We start from the raw sequence: 18,642 nt of genomic DNA on the forward strand, positions 1-18,642 counted from the left end.
TAGCGCAGCGAAAATAGCCGATCCACAAGTACGCTAGGCGTCACAATCCCAAGCAGTGTGAGCTTGTAGACTGGCTGTTTTCACTATTTTTGCTAACTTTGGATTTTTTTTTACATGTTCAGCTATGATAACAGGCCAAAAATAGGGACGCCAGGTTGTAAGTGGTTAAAAAGTTAGTCGTCGTCTCATTTATTCTTTCATTACGAATGCCTTTATTCAGTGTTATTACTCATTTCGCAGTTTATTCTGCCATAAAGCACTTATGTCAAATACATTTTGAAAACGGCTAGATTAAGATTATTGTCATTATAACCATAGCATGCTATTGGTGTACATGACCTCACCTTTCTCGCTGTCAGTCCTGTGTTCTGGGCTGTGACGCTGGAAGTTGGAGGAGTGACCGACGGCAGGGCCGACCCTGTCCCGGGACCTCTTGCGGTCCCAGGCGGTGATGGCCTCCTGCTCCATCCTGCGGACCTCCGTCTCCTCCTGGTCCAGTCTCTGCTTCCACTCCAGCAGCTCCTCGGCATGTCGACGCCTCTGCATCAGCTGCTGCTCCCGCTTGGTCAGAAACCTGGAGAGACGGAACGGGAACGAATGGAAGGAGAGAGAGAGAGGTGGATAGAAGAGAAAGAGGGTGGCGGTAGGACGGATGGACAGAGGGATGGATGGTTGGAGGAGCGGAGGATGGTAAAGAGGAGAATAGTCAAGAGGGCAGGTAGATGGGGCATATGGAGAGAGGTGATTGGTGGGTAAAGAGAAAACGGTTGAGAGGGGCAGGTATGAAAGTTAAGGCAGGGAGAAAGACGAGGGTGTGAGAAAAGTGGAGAGAAACAGGTATGGGGATGATGGAAAGAGAGGAACAGAAAGGGCAGAGAAAGGATAAAAACAATCAGGAAGTGTTGAGCGATTGTTACACTGCAGAAGCAAGCAGCCCCCAACCACCCAGACAGACGAGACCCTTTTCACTGCAAACTCAACCTCAAACCTTTGCCCCCCCCCCCACACACACACATACAGTACATATCAAATCCATGCTTTCATGTCATTTACAGGGATAATCAATCTGATACCAAAGGTGTCCCAAGTGGCCTCTGAAATTCTTAAGACAAAACGGCATATGCATTTTCACAAGACAGATCACACAGGAGAAAAAAACTGCATCCAGTAAAAGGTATCCAGGTTAGAGTCATGCATCATGTTGAAACAAAAATACATGATTCTTCGGTTGGTTGGATTCACACGCACAACCCAAACATACTATGTAAATGAGTCAATACCAGAACCAACCATACCAGAGTATAACAGGAATCAATCAAGCCTCTATGGGTGTCTCTTTGGTGTGACCTTTCATTATCACTCTAATGACCAAAAATAACACAGATGAGGGGAAAAAGATATAATTAGGAGTGAAACAATTAATCGAATAATCGATTAATCACTCCACAGAAAATTCATGAATCGTTTAGTTATGTATTATATCAAACAATTCTGTGTGCTATTTACAACTTAACCAAGATATGAATGCTTGTCATTGTTCCATATTATACCATCATTGCATGGTCTAAAGTAATTGCATTGGTTAATGAAATAATCAGACAAATCATCAACAGATTAATCGATTAGGAAAATTGCTAGTTGCAGCCCTAGATATAATTCTCCCTTCGCCAGCCATGAGCAATGTGGACCATCTTTCCTTACGATTATCTATGCAACTTTTAACTTTTTCTAAAGGTGAAAAGGCTTATTTAAAGCTTTTATCTCACCTGAAAGATATATAACACCTTCAAAAATAAGAATGATTTGTATGTTCTTTCTAGATTTCATAATTTTAGTACCGTTTTCAACACCTTGGATCTGTCCTTTAATAAATGTAACAAATATTGAAGACCACATTCATACAGAGGTGCCTATTCAAATAGATGTACAGTCAGATGTACGTTAGACAGTTGCTCTCTAAAGTGTCCTTCCACAGCTGCAAGTGCCATTACAGTGTAGTATTATTTAGCTGTGATCTAATTTAGAGGCCTTCTTCTTGACCTAATGCATACTGATGACAGGCCAGATTCAGAAGGGCCTGGCCAGGGGCCTCTTTAAGTGTCCTAAACAAATTCTATTAGAGCCACTGGCCATCTGTACATATGAACCCATCCTATGCAACAGTTACCTAATAAGGAGGCCTAGTGAAGATTTACTGGCTCATTAAAGATACTATACGGACCATTCGGTCTCTGTTCTGCTTTCTGCTAAGGATGGGGTGCGATTTCTTGACATTCGATCTCATTGACTGCACTGGGACTAAGCAGCGAGCAACCACAAGTGGAGAGGAGTTGAGATGCACTGCAACGATTCATTCATGAATTCTGGTTTTACATCAGGGAGAGAGAAAGAGAGCGGGCAAGAAATAAGTCACACAGTAAACACCACGTGGAAACTGGTGAAATCCCAGCATTCAAACTGAGATTACCCTCCGATAAGGAAGACTCTCCTATTAAAATGAACCTGACCTTTGACATTTACACAGAGGCTTCAACTCCCCTTTTTAAAGGATGTCTTCACAACAATTGTACTTCCATGCAACCAACAGTGACTTTGCATGCAGTGCCCAATTGAACATTTTACTAATTAATAAATAATTAAATAACATGAATCAAAAATGAAAATATTCTATGTGGCAAAAATAAAGGTCAGCTCATTTCAACAAGGTGGCATTCCTCAGGTGATTTTCCAGCTTTGACTGAAACCCACTCTCAATTCAATCCTGAAGAAAAAAAAACACCCAAACCAAAAACATAATAAAAGAAAACGACCACATCCAAGCACACTCACCCTCCCTCCCCCAAGTGCCCGTGGTAGTGGCTGAACACAAGCATGCTCCATGGGGCAGGGGGTGAAGCGGGGCAGGGGATGGAGTGGGGAAGAGGTAGAGAGCACTGTACAGTACCTGACCAACTGGTTGTAGATAAAGAGCTGGAATTTGGGGTGAAGGTTGGGGAGACAGACACTGAGGGAGGCCCAGTGTTGGGCCGTGAACACAGAGAAGAAGTAGTGCACAGGAGAGCAGAGTCTACAATACACACACATACATACACACACACACACACACAGTACACAAGCACAAATTTACGCACACGCATACACACACACAAGACAGACATCAGAATGGCCCAGGAGTCACACACAAACAGTGTGGAAAACAAGAATAAAAACGTGATAAACAGCGAACAACAGTGAAAACAAAAAGACATATGGAACACAGGACAAGCAGAAAGAAAGAGAGAGAAGAAGAAAGGCATGAGTACATGTGGTTTTATTACACTGAAGGTATATGAGTCCAAGGGGTTTTTGTGGTAGCACGTCTGCATGGCTTTGTGTTCTGATGCGGTTAATGGCTCATTTATACTTTGTCATATGGCCGTGTCGCTCAGCGAAAAGACCTGATTTTCAGCTATAAAACTGTTTTTTCAGTAGAACATTTTTGGTGAGCGACAGTCATATACATTCAAGTATAATTCAAGCTTAACAGTCCTGAAAACGGTCTTCTCAACCAGTTTGAAGATGTGTATGCTTGCCTTCAACACAGTGTCAGTGCAAGGTTTGATGTGGTTGATGGCTAACCTTCAAGGTGAAGTGGGTTCAAAGGGGGTTTTGTCAGTGACCAATACTAAATTGATTAAGGAATTACCACAGATTAAAGCAACAAGGAATTCAAAAGGTGTTTTGTCAGTGACCGACACTAAATTGAATAAGGAATCTCAACAGATCAAAACAAGGAGTTACAGAACCTGGCTATTCATATTGTTAAAGTTTAGTCATCGGTTACATAACCACTTAAGCCGTAACCACTTAATCCCGACACTTCATACGACAAAAATAGCAGATCTAAACGCTCACAAGGCATCGCAATGCAACGAGCTGTGAACTTGTCGATCAGCTATCTTCATTGTACAAAACCAGCATAAGACGTGCATAAATTAAACATCCTGTAGGCCTAGGCTATTTTTTAGCTCTATTCCCATAATGGGGATGGCAGGGTTAATGTGGTTATAAGTTGTATATATCAATTCCAGCTGAAACCATTCATTATGATCAACGATGATCAGGGAGAATAGAGAATGATAGACAGAGGGGGAGGGGTTAAAAAAGCAACAGACTGTTTATGCACCAAATGTAAGCAAACAAACGGATGCAAGATTAGAGGCTTTTTGAGCCAACTTAGTTCAATGTTAGACACACGTTTCACTTTATAGCCTAAACTCTGCTAGTAATGGCCAGGGTCTTTGTGCTTGAGAATTTGTCACGGTCAGAGTACAAACCCAGAGAAATCTAAGCCTAGCGATGGCATATAGAATTCCAAGGTGGTCCACGCTGTGACGGAAGACCAAGTTACAAATCCTTAACCCCAGAACAATTCACCATTTGTTAGCACGGTCAAATACCTGAAATGATAGAAGTAAGCAGATTGCTTGTCCACAGATGGCAAGTATGTTATTTAAATTCCGAAGTATCTTATACTTAGACCGATGCTAGGTTTGATGTCTGCACCTGCTACTGTGTAGCACTTAATTTGTTTTCTTGCTACTCTATTTACTTGACCGCTTACCGTGTCGTTTGTTGACATGCCGTTTATTCTCTGATCTTGCACTTTGTAAATAGCTCTGGATAAGAGCGCCTGCTAAATGCCAGAAGAGTCATGTGTAAGTTGAACACGATGTAAAGGACAGGGGTGTTGGTAACACGAGTCTTACATTGACCTAACCGGATTGTTGGTAGGCTACAGCAGATAGACAGTAGACAATGTAGGTGTTTTGTTAAGAGTGGTTGTTAAGATAATGCCTAAATTCATAAACGTACATATTCATTCAAAAATCAGTGGAAAACATCCATCTCCTGGACATTTATGCGTTATGTTTAGTACTAGAATATGGGACTGGTAGATGTAGAGTTAAGGTTGTGCAGAGAGCTGAAGTTAGTGTGAGGTAGCTCTCAGTGTGGATGCTAGTCAAGTCTAGAGGAACAACAAGGTGGAGCATGCTTATATTCACATCCACACCACAGCATTTGAACACCAAGAGAAAGAAAGGCAGCATTTAGCTCCACCAGCTTCTTTTCAGCCAGACAAGAAAAGACCACCGCACTGAATTCAACGATACAACCATCAGTCCCCATAGGAACCAAGGTACTGTAGGCACCAGTAACCAAACTCAACATTAACCTCTCAGAGTTTAGCATAGCTCATTATGCAGAAGAGCATTTTGAACTAAAAACAAAAACACATTTAACCCTGTATTCCTACCAAAAACTGAGTATTTTTATATAACGTGTTAACAAGCAAAACAGAAGCAAGTCCCGGGGGGTGAGGCAGGCAGGAGAGCAGTACACCTGCAGTTAGCGCTGTTAATAAGAGATGGTGAAAATCAATAGTCATTCTCGTATTCCTCTGACAAACCATCTCAAAAACACAGTAGAGGAGTTGATCTATGGCTGCCATGGGGACAGCTCCTCTAGTGCGTTTTATTAAGATGTCCTATAGATATGAAAAGCAAATAAATAAATAAATAAGACTTTTGAGATTCCACCAGCAGAAATTGGCAAAAAGGATTGCAGAAGGAACAGAGTAATGGTCTGAGGACTTAAAAAGTTAAAAAACAAAACGTTACTTTTCATCCATGTGAGAGCGCATCTTTTTCAGCTTCTGCATGATGCTGCTGGTCTCGCTGCCAGAAATAGAGAGGGGGGGAGAGGGGCTGCGGACATCACTGTCTGCCAGCCTTGTGACGGGAGAGGCAGCTTCAGACACCGGGGTCTCGGACATGGGAGTCTCCTGAAGGATGGATAAAAAGACACAAATGGACAATAAAAAGGAGAAACGACATTGAGGAGAGACATGTTACAAAGCTGTACAACATCGCCACCGTTTTCTTTTTGTCATAAATATCGATTTTTTTTTTTAATCGAAACATTTCAGGTTGAAGTGGGTCCCTCTCCACCACAGTCTTAACCATTTAAGCCCTACATAGTTTGTTGTATGACGAATAGCAAAAATAGCAGATCTACACGTTCACGATGTGCCGTGACGTGTTGTGAGCTTGTAGATCTGCTGTTTGCTATTTTTAACATTTTTTTAAATTCTGACAAAACATCTATAATGACATGGCCAAAATAGGAGGCCAGGTTGAATGTGGCTAATTATTAAATGGATGAAATTAGGGGTACAATAGTTAATCAAACTATTCGATAAAATCAATTATAATAATAATTTAATAAAATAATCAATTCATATTGATTAATAATATCCAATTAATTAATCTATTTTGGGCAAACACAAAAAGAAAAGATGAAATGGCTCCATATGTGACTTTGTTATTATGGACAGATAGGCTTGGAGGCGGCGGTACTAACAGGCAGAGCTTCTCCTCCAGCACATCTGAGCCGCTCCTTCAGTCTGAATGTGGAGGTTCTCATCCTCTCAATCTCCTCCTGTTGCTTCAGCAACAGCTGACGCTCCTTCCTCGCTGCCTTGTTGGCTTCCTGGAGACGTCTGATCTCAGCCTAGAGAGAGAGAGACAGAGAGAGACCCAGACAGACAGACAACAGACAGACAGACAGACACACACAAAATGATATACAGAACATCATTAGTCGGTAATGAAGGGGTCACTTGTGGGCAGTATTTGGAAAACCTTAATATTGACTCGCTTTGTGCAGAATCCAGGACCTGGTTGTCAAAAAGCTTTCAATTGCATGTCCCTACAGTATGCATTACATGCATTGTTTAACCACTTAAACCCTATATACTTCACCAGGGGCCTACATTTGTCCCTCTAGTCTATAAGACAGCTCGTTGCGACACGTTGTGAGCTTGTAGATCTGCCATTTTCGGCGAAGGATAGACCCCTGGGGAACCCCGGTCAATGACGTATATAAGGTTTAAGTGAGGTTAATGCTGTCGGTTGGAAACAGACACTCAGCTGTACGACTATTTAAAGTGAACTCTCACTAACAATAAATATTTGCTGATGATATTGTATTTTGTTATTTTTATGCTATTTTGATGAATTGAATACATAAGACCACAATGGAAACAAGTCCCCAGGACGTTTTTGTGTTGTCCTTTGAGCTCAAATGTCTGACTGTACCTTGTGCTGTTTACATTTCTGTCTAATAAAGTATTCCATCAATCAAAACAGACTCCACCCCAACTACTGTACCTGCTCCTGCTGCAGCTTCAGCAGCAGGCCCCTCTGTTTCTTCCTGATGGGGGGCATCTTGTCGTCCTCCCCCTTGTCTCGCAGACTCTTCTTCTGGTGCTCCAGCCAGGCCAGCTCCGTCTTGGTCTTCTCCTTGACGGCCTTCTGGCGGAGGTGCAGCAGTGAGCTCTGGTGCTGGAGGCGCACCTCCTCGTCCTTCATGTACTGACGTACCATGTCCATGGTGAACTGGGAGAAGCTGTCCTGGCCGCCTGAAAACGCTCTGCTCACGTCTTGAGGCTGGGCGTGGGGGGTAGAAAACAAACAAATAAACATTAGGTTGGGGGGATAGTTGGGGACGGTAGGGAAGGAATATATACATATAAAAATAACAATTATAAGTGGAGGGAGGAGTGTACACAAAATGAAAAACAAGAGAGAAGTGAAAAAGATCTTATCAGACTTCCAACACACAAATATTGGTATTGAAAGTCTACACAAAACCAGAATACACAAACAAGGTCAACACAACAGAACCGATGACGGTAAATGTCACCGGCTCAAGTTTACCCACCCCTCCTATTAGCAAACAGTGACTCAACTGGTGTGTTTGTGCCAGTGTGTGTGTGTGTGTGTGTGCGTGTATTCACGCACACACACTCAATACCCTGAGGAAGGCAGCATGCCTGCTGAAACGTTGGTCTCTCTCTCGTCCGTTAATAAACAAAGATATTGGCTCTGAATCTACGAGTGTGTGGCTACTTTTTATCTCCTCTCAGTCTTGCACCTACAGCAGGCACCTACAGTAATAAGGGATTGGTGTGCGTGTATTAACCAAGTCCCCAGGACCCAGTGGTTGCATTGAAGCGCAATGGACATGCTGGCCATTGATAGGTACTGCAGCTAAAAACGGCTGGGGCCACTGTACATGAACGAGCGAAAACGGTTTCGACCAATGGGCTCGACTCACGAGCTTGCGCACAAGCTTGCACACGGGTCTGTGCACCGAGGTGACGCAAAACGCGTCACAGAAGCCCCAAATAGGCCCCGCCCATCACATTTCCCAACCCGGAAGAAGGGGTGATTTCGGCCCATGCGCTGTGTGAGCAACTCAATGCAAGTGGATGGGAGGGGATATCCGGTGCCCTCTCTATGGTATTAACACAGCCCTCTCACCTTAGAGCCGTCACACGTCGCCGAGGTCAACGTCCTGTTGTGATTGGCTGGCTCCTCCTCCGAATCCTCGCGGGGGCGGGACTTCTTCTCCAAGGTTCCACGGCGGTGCGCCTCAGAGGGCAGAAGGGAGCGGAACGAGCGCTCCTCGATCTCGTCCTCCGTCATGGACTCGTCAAACTTCAGGGAGCACTCTGTTGCTACCGAGGTGCTGTCTGCTGCAGGGGACACACAGATCAAAGTGTCACCCACCCTTAGGTCACTGGTTCTCAAAGTGGTCCAGCAAAATGAACAGTTTAAACGCTTAAGCCCTATTTTATGTTTCGGCTATTTTTGACAAATGTTGACAAATCTTCTCTAATGGGGGTCCGTGGCACAATCTTGTTTAATGGGGGTCCACAGCCAAATAGGCCTACATATGTTTGAGAACCACTGGCCTAGGTAACCTTCGGAAGTGTGTGGAGTCTGTTCGGCTACACAGACATGCTGTCATGTGTGTGTGTGTGTGTGTGTATTTTATGATATTAAAGGGACAGCATCATTCTGTTTATGTGCATTTCAGTTAATTATTGATGGTTATCATAGTCGTATAGAGACAATAATAACAAACAAAGATGGAGTCCCTCCCAATCTCAGGAAGGACACTCTAACCACAAGACCACTGAGCTGGTAGAAGTGCTAGAGCTTTGCGGGGTAAAAGAACAGCTCACAACAGCTAGAGAAATCTTCCTGGGCCGTACCTTTCTCCTCCACCATGGAGGTGATGCTGTCGGTACGGAGTGAGTCGTCCGCCCCTGTGGGGGCGTCGTCCTCCACAGAGCTGCTGCCCGCCTCCTTCTCCCTGCTCAGACGCGGACTCCTCTCCTCCGCTGCCTCCTTCCACCGCTTCTCTTCTGCGCCATCCTTTCTCCTCCGCTCCCTCTGGTCTGATGGGGCGAGCGACGGGCTTGGGTGGCTAATGGTGTCTCCTCCGCTGAGGATGCAACAAGGGAGGAAAGAAGGTTTAGTGACTAAATAAGAAAAAGAGTTGCGCATCAACAATGTATTTTCTCAGTGGAGTGCTAAACCCCAAATCCAGTATAAATCCCAAAAAGGTAGCACATCCAAGATGGATGTGCTACCCAAATGTACACAGTACTAATGTACAATGTACACTGTACTCAGTTCTAATTTAACAGACCTGTAAGGACATTTAGTTAACTATAAATGATTTAGCTGGGGACCCCCTAAAACCCCCATGGGGGTCCCTGAGAACAGTGTAGTGGTGGAAATGGTTACATGCCTAAACCCAAACAGGCCTACTGTACATAAGAGGCCTACTGGTACCTGAGTTTGGGTCTCCTGGAGGACAGGGAGTCAGAGTGACTGAAGCTGTCCCGGGCAGAGAGAGGTTCATCTGGCCTGGTCCTGCTGCCTGACACCTCACTCCTGGAACTAGAAAGGGACACACGGTGAGAAAACAGCATTTTTTGGGAATAGAGAATTAGACAACGTTGTGCTAATAGCTTTCATTATGTGCTTGAATCCCACTGTGTATGCAGCTGTGTGAGAGAAATGGCACAAGTGATGGCACGTCACAAACGGCACAAGTGAAAACATTGCATAATAGCTATCTGACACATCGGTCTGCGTGAGTAACGTACAACAGCAGGAGAGAGAGATGCTCATCTTCAAAGAAATGGAAACACAACCAGGACTCTCATTGATGTACTCATCAATGTACATCAATGTACTGAGTCCCGGGACCCACTGGTTGTCTTTTATAGGGAAATTCTATGGGTCACCCAATAAAATGTCTTTTTAGAAGACGTTCACATTTCCAAAGGAAGGGAAACATAACCAGGACTCTCGGACAATAAATGGTTGACAATGAAGTGTTCCTTCACCTGTCGGTGTCAGCCCTGGCCTGCAGGGGTCTCATGTGATGCTCTCTCTGGTGGTCTGGCAGGGTGCTGATGGCAGCACCAGTGGCAGGTACACTCAAAGCTCCAGCTATCTGGGAGCGTGCCAGCTCTGTCATCTGAGCAGCAAGACAATACGGCAGTTATTGTATTTTAATAATTCACATTTACTGCTTTACTCATTAATGATGACAATGGACATCATGCTTTCATATTCTGTATCTGTAAACTGTGTGTGTGTGTGTGTGTGTGTGTGTGTGTGTGTGTGTGTGTGTGTGTGTGTGTACACAGACTACACACACACACACACACACACACACACACTATATATTTATTTATTTTTGCTCAGGCCAAAGAAATTAATCGGATATTGTTGCAAATTGCTTTTCAGGCAGAAAGGGAGCTTAGCGAGTGCTGACCTCTTTGATGTGTCGGGCGGCGTCGGCTGTGTAGCGTGCTGTCTCAGCTTGTTGACTCATCATCTTGGCGGTAGCTTCCTGGAGGCCGCCCAAAGTCTGATGCTGGGATGCCACCATGTTTCCCTGCAGCTCAACGTGCGCCTGGACACAGCCACATGTCCACCAATGCACATGAAAACACACACACACACACACACACACACACACACACATAAGTATTCCATTGATGAGGAAACAAATCTGAGGTTACGCAATTATTATTATTATCACTATAGTGGATGCAAGTATGAGTAATAATATAATGACGTATTAAATAATGTGGAATGCGGAAATAGCTGATCTACAAGCTTACAACGCATCACAAAGTGACGCGTTGCAAGCTTGTAGATCTGCTATTTCTGCTTTGTTTTTATATTTGAAAATGTATGAAAAAGTTTCAACATGGAAACGACTATGACAACATAATTGCGATTAGTGTGTGTGTGTGTGTGTGCGTGTGCGTGTGCGTGTGCGTGTGCGTGTGTGTTTGTGTATACGTATACGTACCCTGGCTGCTCTCTGTCTGCTCTCCTCCAGCTGCAGCTGTGTCTCCAGTGCTTCTCTCTCAGCCTTGATCTTCAGCTCATAAAGGTCATGTTCATGCCTCTGCTGCTGCGCCTGCACAGTCAAAAGGTTAAAGGTCAGCACAGTATAGACCATTACGTTCTTTCAATGTAATGTACACGGTCACCAAAATCTACGGATTCTAATTCCTGGGGAAAAGTTCCTGGAAGAAATCCAAAGTGGGGGGGCGTCTACATTACACTGAATCTTAGAATTTGATGGTGTGGCAGCACTAGTGAATCGTAAGTGAATTAATCCACTGTGGTATAATTCATATCAGTTATTTACAGTATATCATGTTATATAACAAGAGGGGGTCTAACAACAAACAGCATGGATTTCCTGTGAATCTCTGGCGTCATAGTGATGATGAATTTAGCACTGATCGGCGACAGTATCGAACAAACTCGCCTCTTAGGCGCCACGCCCAAAGAAACACCACAATATATTGAAACCATGTTATATCCCATGTAATTCATCATAATGCGAGATCATTATTAACCCATTTAGACCTGGAACGCATCTGTGTCACTTTAGATTTCTTTGGCTATTCAAAAATAGCAGATATACAAGCTCATAGCGCGCTATGAGCTTGTAGATCTGCTATTTTTGAAAAATCTTGAAACATTTTTTTTAGATTTTTTTCAAAAAACTGTTAGGATTTAGAAAACATATTTATGAATCGCCTCAGGTCTTATTGGGTTAATAAAAAAGCCTCCATAGCTCCCCTTCTTCACCTTGAGTATTTGAGCCAATGAGACACTCTCCTGCTGAGCCATGGACACGCCCCTCAGCCTCTCCACATCTCCGAGCTGCCGTACAGATTCCTCGATGGACTCCAAATAGTTGAGCTCTGCTGTCATTCGGTGCTGCAGCACACTAGGAGCGTACTGTAGGTCACCTGGAGAGAGGGGGACGCGGAGAAAGGAAAGGGACATTGGTGTTGTTGATGGAGAGAGTGAACAGAAACATTTAAATTATAGGTCAAGAGATCCAAAAGACATGGCTGCTAAACTGTACACCACAAAGAGCTCCTTTGCTTACCTGGGCTCTTGATCTCTCCTCTGCCACTGGGTGCTGTGGTGAGTGTACCAGAGGCCGAAGTTAGCCTACCCTTGGTTGCTGAAGTTCCAGCCCCCAGGCCAAGGTTGCAGCTCTCTATCCCCACAGAAGAGCCACTTCTCTGGGACACACCTGGAGAGTTGGCCCCTGGTGGAGACCCATTCTCAGAAGGAGAGGCCAATACGGGGATGCTGCCCGGAGACTTTTTACCATCTGGCCCCACACTAGAGATAGAGGAAAATATATTGGGACATTAAGTTACTTGTGCTGAAATGTAGGATATTCTTTTGAACTAAAGACAAATTATTGTGAATTTGCTATTAGATTTTTTTTTAAAGGGGGGGGGATACATAACTATTTTATGGTGCTCTGACATTAGTGATTTCTTATTACATAAAACTAGAAACACGTTTTGATTTGAATCAGGTCACTGTGCCTGTGGCAAGACCCATAGTGTGGTAGTTAGCTGAAACAGATCAGCCAGGGTGGTTGAGCAATAAAGAAAAGGGGGCCCCATGCCTTAGAAAGCCTATAGCTGAACTAGGGCCTGTGCCATTACACAGAGAACCTGGATCAATGGCAGGACTGTGCTGCTCAGAGCTGTACCAGAGGCCAAGCACCATGTCTAAAGAGACGAGGATGTACATCCTGGTCGCTGGGACCAGCAGAATACACAAAAGCACCTCTTTTCCCTCTCGGATGACCAACTGACTTGCTACCCTGGTGAAATACAATAATCTTAACGTAACCTCAGTTCTGAATGCAGTTAGCCATAAAGACATACATTTGCAGACAGTCTCAAATATTTTAATTAGGAAATACAAAAGCGTAATGGAGATCTTAGTCATCAATGTGTTGCTCCTGAACAGAGCTCATTTTATTGTTCATAATAACAGCAAGTTAGACTGTGAGTTGGCACACAAGGACAACAACAACTTAACATAAATGGCACTCGAATAGACAGAAGTCTGGACTTCGCGTTCCTTGCGATCAACCTCGGATGATAGACAGGCTGCAAGGTATGGCAAGAATGTACCACCTGGGCCTTAGAAACATGCTACTGGAGGGCTCGAATGTCACAACTGGGGAAAAAGAAAACAACAACTTCTCTCTCTTCTCCTTTCCCCCTTGGCAACATGCCTAAGCTGCAGTGAGGATGGCCTCCCGGACCAACCACCTCGCGGACCACGGAAACAAAAGAGCCAGTGTTCTGTTCTTCAGCAATTTGCAGTCAAACCCTGCTGGCAGCTTCTACATTGCAGTTAAAACCCTTGAGCCTTCAATAGCACTGCGAGCCGCAAGATGGTTTTGCTTGGCAGCCTTAGCTGGAAATCTCCAAGCAGTTTAATAATTAACGCTTAGTCATGTCCAAATAAATGAACCTTGGTGTAATTAGGTGCTGGGGAGTGAAGGTGATATGTCAGACAGTGGATCAGATTAGAGCAGCAGGGATGCTCCATTGCTCCAATGATCCCCTTCATACCCAACTCTGCCCACCATTCGTTTTAGAGATTCCACTCCATCTTGGCTTGGAAATACTTTAGAAAGCAAACAGTGTAGTTGATTCAGATATTCCTTTTTAACACAGTCAACATTATGAGGTGCAGTGGTAAAAGGAAAGGTGCAATTTATCATTCCAACATGGTGATAAATCACCTCAGTACCCGAACATAAAATAACAAGACTTGTTTACCATGAAAGGCACACTCCTTTTAACTATCCCCAACCACTTAAATGATAGTAAGATGCTCTTCTCCAAGCCAATAGCGTTACCAGCATTCCCACAAAGTGCTACTCTACGGTTTACAGGGAGGAAGGAAATACCAGAGGCAAACAGAGGAGAGAGGAATCTTCTACACTTGTGGGAAATCTCCACTTACCCTCCCTTTGACCAGTGCAGTACAGTATGTACACTACAGTACAACTCACAGTGCTTTTGACTGAAATGGTCTAAAGCCTCTGAAAAGGCAGGTTTTGAGATTTTAAATCAGTCAACTTCCTCATCTGTTTAGTTTACCTTTGAAGGGGATGCCCTGAGGCGCCCCCCAGGGTGCCGTCAGAGCGGACGCTCCTGGCCTGGCTATGGCCAGAGCTCTTCTCTGAGCTCCTCCTCCTGGAGTCAGCAGACAGGGCTTCCGAGGCTGGTGAGCAGGGGCTCCTCTGCTCCTCCACCAGAGTGGCATCGCTCCGGTCCGATGCACCACCTGAAGAGAGAGACGTCAACCAGTGTGACATTAGAAGCCAAGAGACGGCTGATAGAGAGCATTTTTGTGTAACTCAACTTTATTTGAATAGTCCGACTTTATTTGAATAGGACAACACTCCTGTCCTTAGACCCTCAATCGGACGAGGTAAAACTCCCAAGAAAAAACCCTTGATGGGCTGGACAGGCGTACAATAGGTGCTGATTGGGAAATATTCAAAACAAAGATCAAAACTATGAAATATCCATGTTGGAAAAGTGACAATAATACTAGAGACAAATTAATAGTAGTAGAACTGAATGATGATAAATAAAACATATGGGGATATCTGTCAGATCAGTTGAGGACACACGGCCATGGCTAAGAGTGTAAGGGAACCGCAGCAACGCCAGTCATGTTGGTAGTGCAAAGGCCATTTGCTGATTTACAATAATGTGAGAACTGCAATATCAGACAAAAACCTTCCATCAGAACAGCATGTTGAGTGATAATATTGACTCTTACCTCTCTTTCCTGTGGAGTGTTTGGAGCGGGGCGAGGAGCCAGACGTGGAGCCCGAGGAGAGATGAGGGGAGTGAACAGAGGAGTGGTGGGAGTTGAACTCTCCTGTCCGTTTCTCATAGGGAGACCTCCTCATTAACTCCTCAAAGTGACTGTTCACACTGTCAAGAGAGGATAAGATATCACTTATTTATAAGACAGATGTAGATATATATATACAGTATACATTTATTGATCGCCGTGTGAAAATTCAGATGTCATAGCAGCACTACGGTAAGAATAGAGAGATACAACTAAGATTCAGAAATACAAATAAAAGTAATCAAAATAAAAGATACAAGTAAAAACAGAAGATTTAAAGTCTGATCTCCATATTCACTTGGACGGACCGTAAGCGTAATGCAAGAACTATTAGAAGATATAAATAGGCATTAGTATAATCTACAATCTATCACCGGTAATATGGGTATTCCAGAAAGATTCAGGTATTATGCTGGAAATCAACTTGATCAATGCCAGGCAAAGGTAACATTTTCACTTCAAAACGTAAGATAATAAATACACACACAATACACTGAGACCCAACTATTAGGCTGTTGGAGCTGCCTGTCAGTTGTGTAACATGAGTGCCCTCCAGTGGTCAGTTTATGAACAAGTCCACTTTAGTCCTCTTACCCGCGTCCATTACATCCTCTCTTCGACTGGCCGCTGCCTCCGCTGCTACGGGATGACACAAAGTCATCCTCATAACCTGCAGCATCTCCAGGGCTAATGCCTGACTGGACAGAATGGACAGAAGGAGGGGTCCTCTCCGGCCTGTCCTCAGCCACTAAAGATGGAACACAGGAAGCAACGGGTTAAAAATTCAAGTCTTCTGGAGTTTGCTTCCATCTACAATCTACATGATCATTTACAATGTTAAAATCAGACACAAATGATTCTGGTTCTCAGCTCCACTTGTTTTTTTCACTCAACTTCATCAGGAACAAATTCCTGATGAAGATCGAGAGAGATTGAAACGTTGACCAGCAATAAACTAGTGGAGCTGAGAACCAGTAGACTTTATATATATATATATCTTTTTACTGTTTGTCCAGCACCTGGAGTAGAGATTGGATGTGCATGCACTATCTCCGGTGTTAATGTACAAACTAACCTTTGGGTTGGCTGTGTAGGCCCTTGGTAAAAATGTTGATGACACTGAGAGGGCTTCCTTTGCTCAGCTCTTCCCAGGCTGCTTTGCTTCCATCCCGCGTAACGAAAGGGGAGCTAAGGGCCGGGTAGTTCTCTGCCTCCCTCTGAAACTGGGAGAGGGGGTCATGGCTCCGTCTCTGGTCCACACAGTAGCCCGGAGCCCCCAGGCTATCCGCCGGTCTTGGTATGTGATTGGCGGAAGGGCGAACCGGGCCAGCGTCGTCCTCAGAGAGATTCCCTTCACTCAGCAGGCCCTCGCTGATGGAGCTTCCGCTGGAGTTGCGGAGATCTGTCCTCTTTCCGTCCATCTCCTCCACCTCCCCTCTCTCCGCTACGAATCCATATCCTCTCTTCTGCGCGGACCACTCGGCCCTCTCTATCTTCTCCAGGCCATTGACCGGCTTCCTCCCTTCATGTGAGTGACTGTTGAAAAGGTGTTGTGACGCAGCAGCAGAAGCGGCCTGTGTCCTGGCGAGGTTCATCTGGGCATCGCTCTTTTCTCTCTGCCCTGCGAAGGCGTGCAGGTTGCCCACGCCCGGCAAAGTGGCTTTGTCGTATGAGCTCTGACCCGCACTTCTCAGGATCCTCTGAATCCTCAACCCCAGGTCGTCTGCGTCTGTACTGGCGGTTTGGATGGTTTCTCTGCCCGGGGGGCTGAAATCGTCGGCCCAGTGCCTGTGGTTACTCGCGCTCGCGTCTGCGGCGGTCCCCGAACCAAAGTCAATCCCCTCGCCAGCCAGTTTGCGCGCCTCGCTCTCTATGCGGTTGGAAAGGGACATGGCCGTGGCCTTCAACGCCTCGATGCGGGGAGTCAACTTTGACCTGGACTTGTTGGAGTGCACGGCGGTTGACTGATGCTGGTTGTGTCCTCCAGGAGACACCCCGCTCTCCAGCCTGAGAAGCTGGGAGAAGAGATGGTCACCAGAGGGAGCCAGAGCTCTACCGTCGGTGCCGGTGGCAGCACCCACTTGGACGCTGGGCTGAAGCCAGGAGGGAACTGCCGTACCCAGATCAGTCCTGCAACAGACATAGAGAAAGGAATGAACAGGGAGAGTAACCTATTAGGCGATAAAGACCTGGGAGGGTAAATCAATTAAAATAGAACAAACAACCATGTGTCTGCTTCCTATGGTTAGAGAAACAAGTATGCAACTACTACTCTCCCTTTCCTAAAATGTACTATCAATATGTCATTGAGCACCTGATCAAAGCTCTAATGCACAGGTTGTAGGTGTCAGAGTGTGTGTATCCATACTATAATTTACCAAATCTATGCGTGTCTGTCACTCTGTTCGGGTGTAACTTGGAAAGCGTCAGACCACACAGTCCCAAACTTGCCTTGTGTGTCTCATATGACCGAAAAACAACAAATATCACGAATATCTGTAAATAATTGTACCTTTAATCAACTTGTTTAACTAAACAAGGGTTACGCACAACGGTGAGCTCTGCATGTGAGAGTAGTGTGAAAGGTCTAAATGTCATCACAATCAAGCAAAATCCCAGTTCAAATCAATGACTGTAAATATCACATCTAAAAATCTACAATTAAACTGCCAAACCCTTATAGTGAAAGAAATATGCAACAACTGCTTACAAAGCAATTACTTTCCTATGCTTCAATATGCTTCTCTGTAACTTGAAAATCAGGGCTCAGGCAGGGTGGAATATGTCCCATAAAATCAGAGCACTATAAGAGTTTCTCATAGTCTAGCTCCTAAGCTAGACTAAGCTAAAATCAATAACCACTGCAGCTGCGTGAGCTTAATTGTGAAAAACAACAACACCACCAACAACATGAAGTGAAGTAAATAAATAGAGGAGAAAATGACTCAAATGGAGAGTACCAATTACAAACAAGCAACAAAACATAAACATGATTTATCTGTTGTCGAAAGTGCACCATTACAAACCAAACCCTGGAGCGTACTGCAAACAGAAAGTCCTCAGAGGTGCTATCTCTCTTGCATAAAAAGCCCTCTTATTTTCAGCTTCTCTTGCTCTAAAACACAGCGTCCATAACACTCGAGGTGTAAGGAGGTGACCATGGAAACTGACTGTATGAAAACAAACAGTTCCTCTGTTTGTACTGTCAGGTGAGTCACTAGTAATTATGTACCAGAATAATACAATTTTTTACGATTTAACCGACTCTGTTGTCACCGACTGTTGTAGTTTAAAGTGACAACAGAGTCGGAGAGTTTGCTGATCTGGATATGGTTGAGTTGTGTGTTAACCTGGACAGTGGAGGGGCTGGTTGTTCTGACAAAGACATGTCACTGCTGGAGGGGCTCTGGGGTGCCTCCAGTCGCTTGTTCTCCTTGTCTGACTCCCCAGAGGGCTGGTACGCCGGCCTCTGCTGTAGGTCACGCACACATGCACACAAATGAAGAAA

The 18,642-nt window shown here is 44.7% G+C and overlaps 1 protein-coding gene across 6 annotated transcripts in view; it reads right to left on the bottom strand.

Moving 5' to 3' along the window:
* Window positions 1-18,642, bottom strand: part of cep350 (centrosomal protein 350) — a 46,499-nt gene that overhangs the window by 13,165 nt on the left and 14,692 nt on the right. For 3 of the 6 annotated variants that reach the window (XM_080429770.1, XM_080429766.1, XM_080429767.1), the window contains exons 11-28: window positions 18,485-18,606; window positions 16,210-17,264; window positions 15,729-15,882; window positions 15,057-15,214; window positions 14,366-14,552; window positions 12,331-12,572; window positions 12,024-12,187; window positions 11,230-11,340; window positions 10,684-10,824; window positions 10,250-10,383; window positions 9,690-9,797; window positions 9,104-9,336; window positions 8,367-8,581; window positions 7,212-7,490; window positions 6,403-6,552; window positions 5,661-5,824; window positions 2,945-3,067; window positions 345-574 (exon numbers count right to left, since the gene is read on the bottom strand). In XM_080429770.1, the coding sequence (XP_080285896.1) occupies window positions 345-574; window positions 2,945-3,067; window positions 5,661-5,824; window positions 6,403-6,552; window positions 7,212-7,490; window positions 8,367-8,581; window positions 9,104-9,336; window positions 9,690-9,797; window positions 10,250-10,383; window positions 10,684-10,824; window positions 11,230-11,340; window positions 12,024-12,187; window positions 12,331-12,572; window positions 14,366-14,552; window positions 15,057-15,214; window positions 15,729-15,882; window positions 16,210-17,264; window positions 18,485-18,606 (3,970 nt within the window). The remainder of the gene's footprint in view (window positions 1-344; window positions 575-2,944; window positions 3,068-5,660; window positions 5,825-6,402; window positions 6,553-7,211; window positions 7,491-8,366; window positions 8,582-9,103; window positions 9,337-9,689; window positions 9,798-10,249; window positions 10,384-10,683; window positions 10,825-11,229; window positions 11,341-12,023; window positions 12,188-12,330; window positions 12,573-14,365; window positions 14,553-15,056; window positions 15,215-15,728; window positions 15,883-16,209; window positions 17,265-18,484; window positions 18,607-18,642) is intronic. The other 3 variants (XM_080429768.1, XM_080429769.1, XM_080429771.1) reach the window with 3 other exon arrangements.

Source organism: Gymnoscopelus braueri (assembly GCF_963280865.1).
Source record: "Gymnoscopelus braueri genome assembly, chromosome: 6".
Lineage (NCBI taxonomy): Eukaryota > Metazoa > Chordata > Actinopteri > Myctophiformes > Myctophidae > Gymnoscopelus > Gymnoscopelus braueri.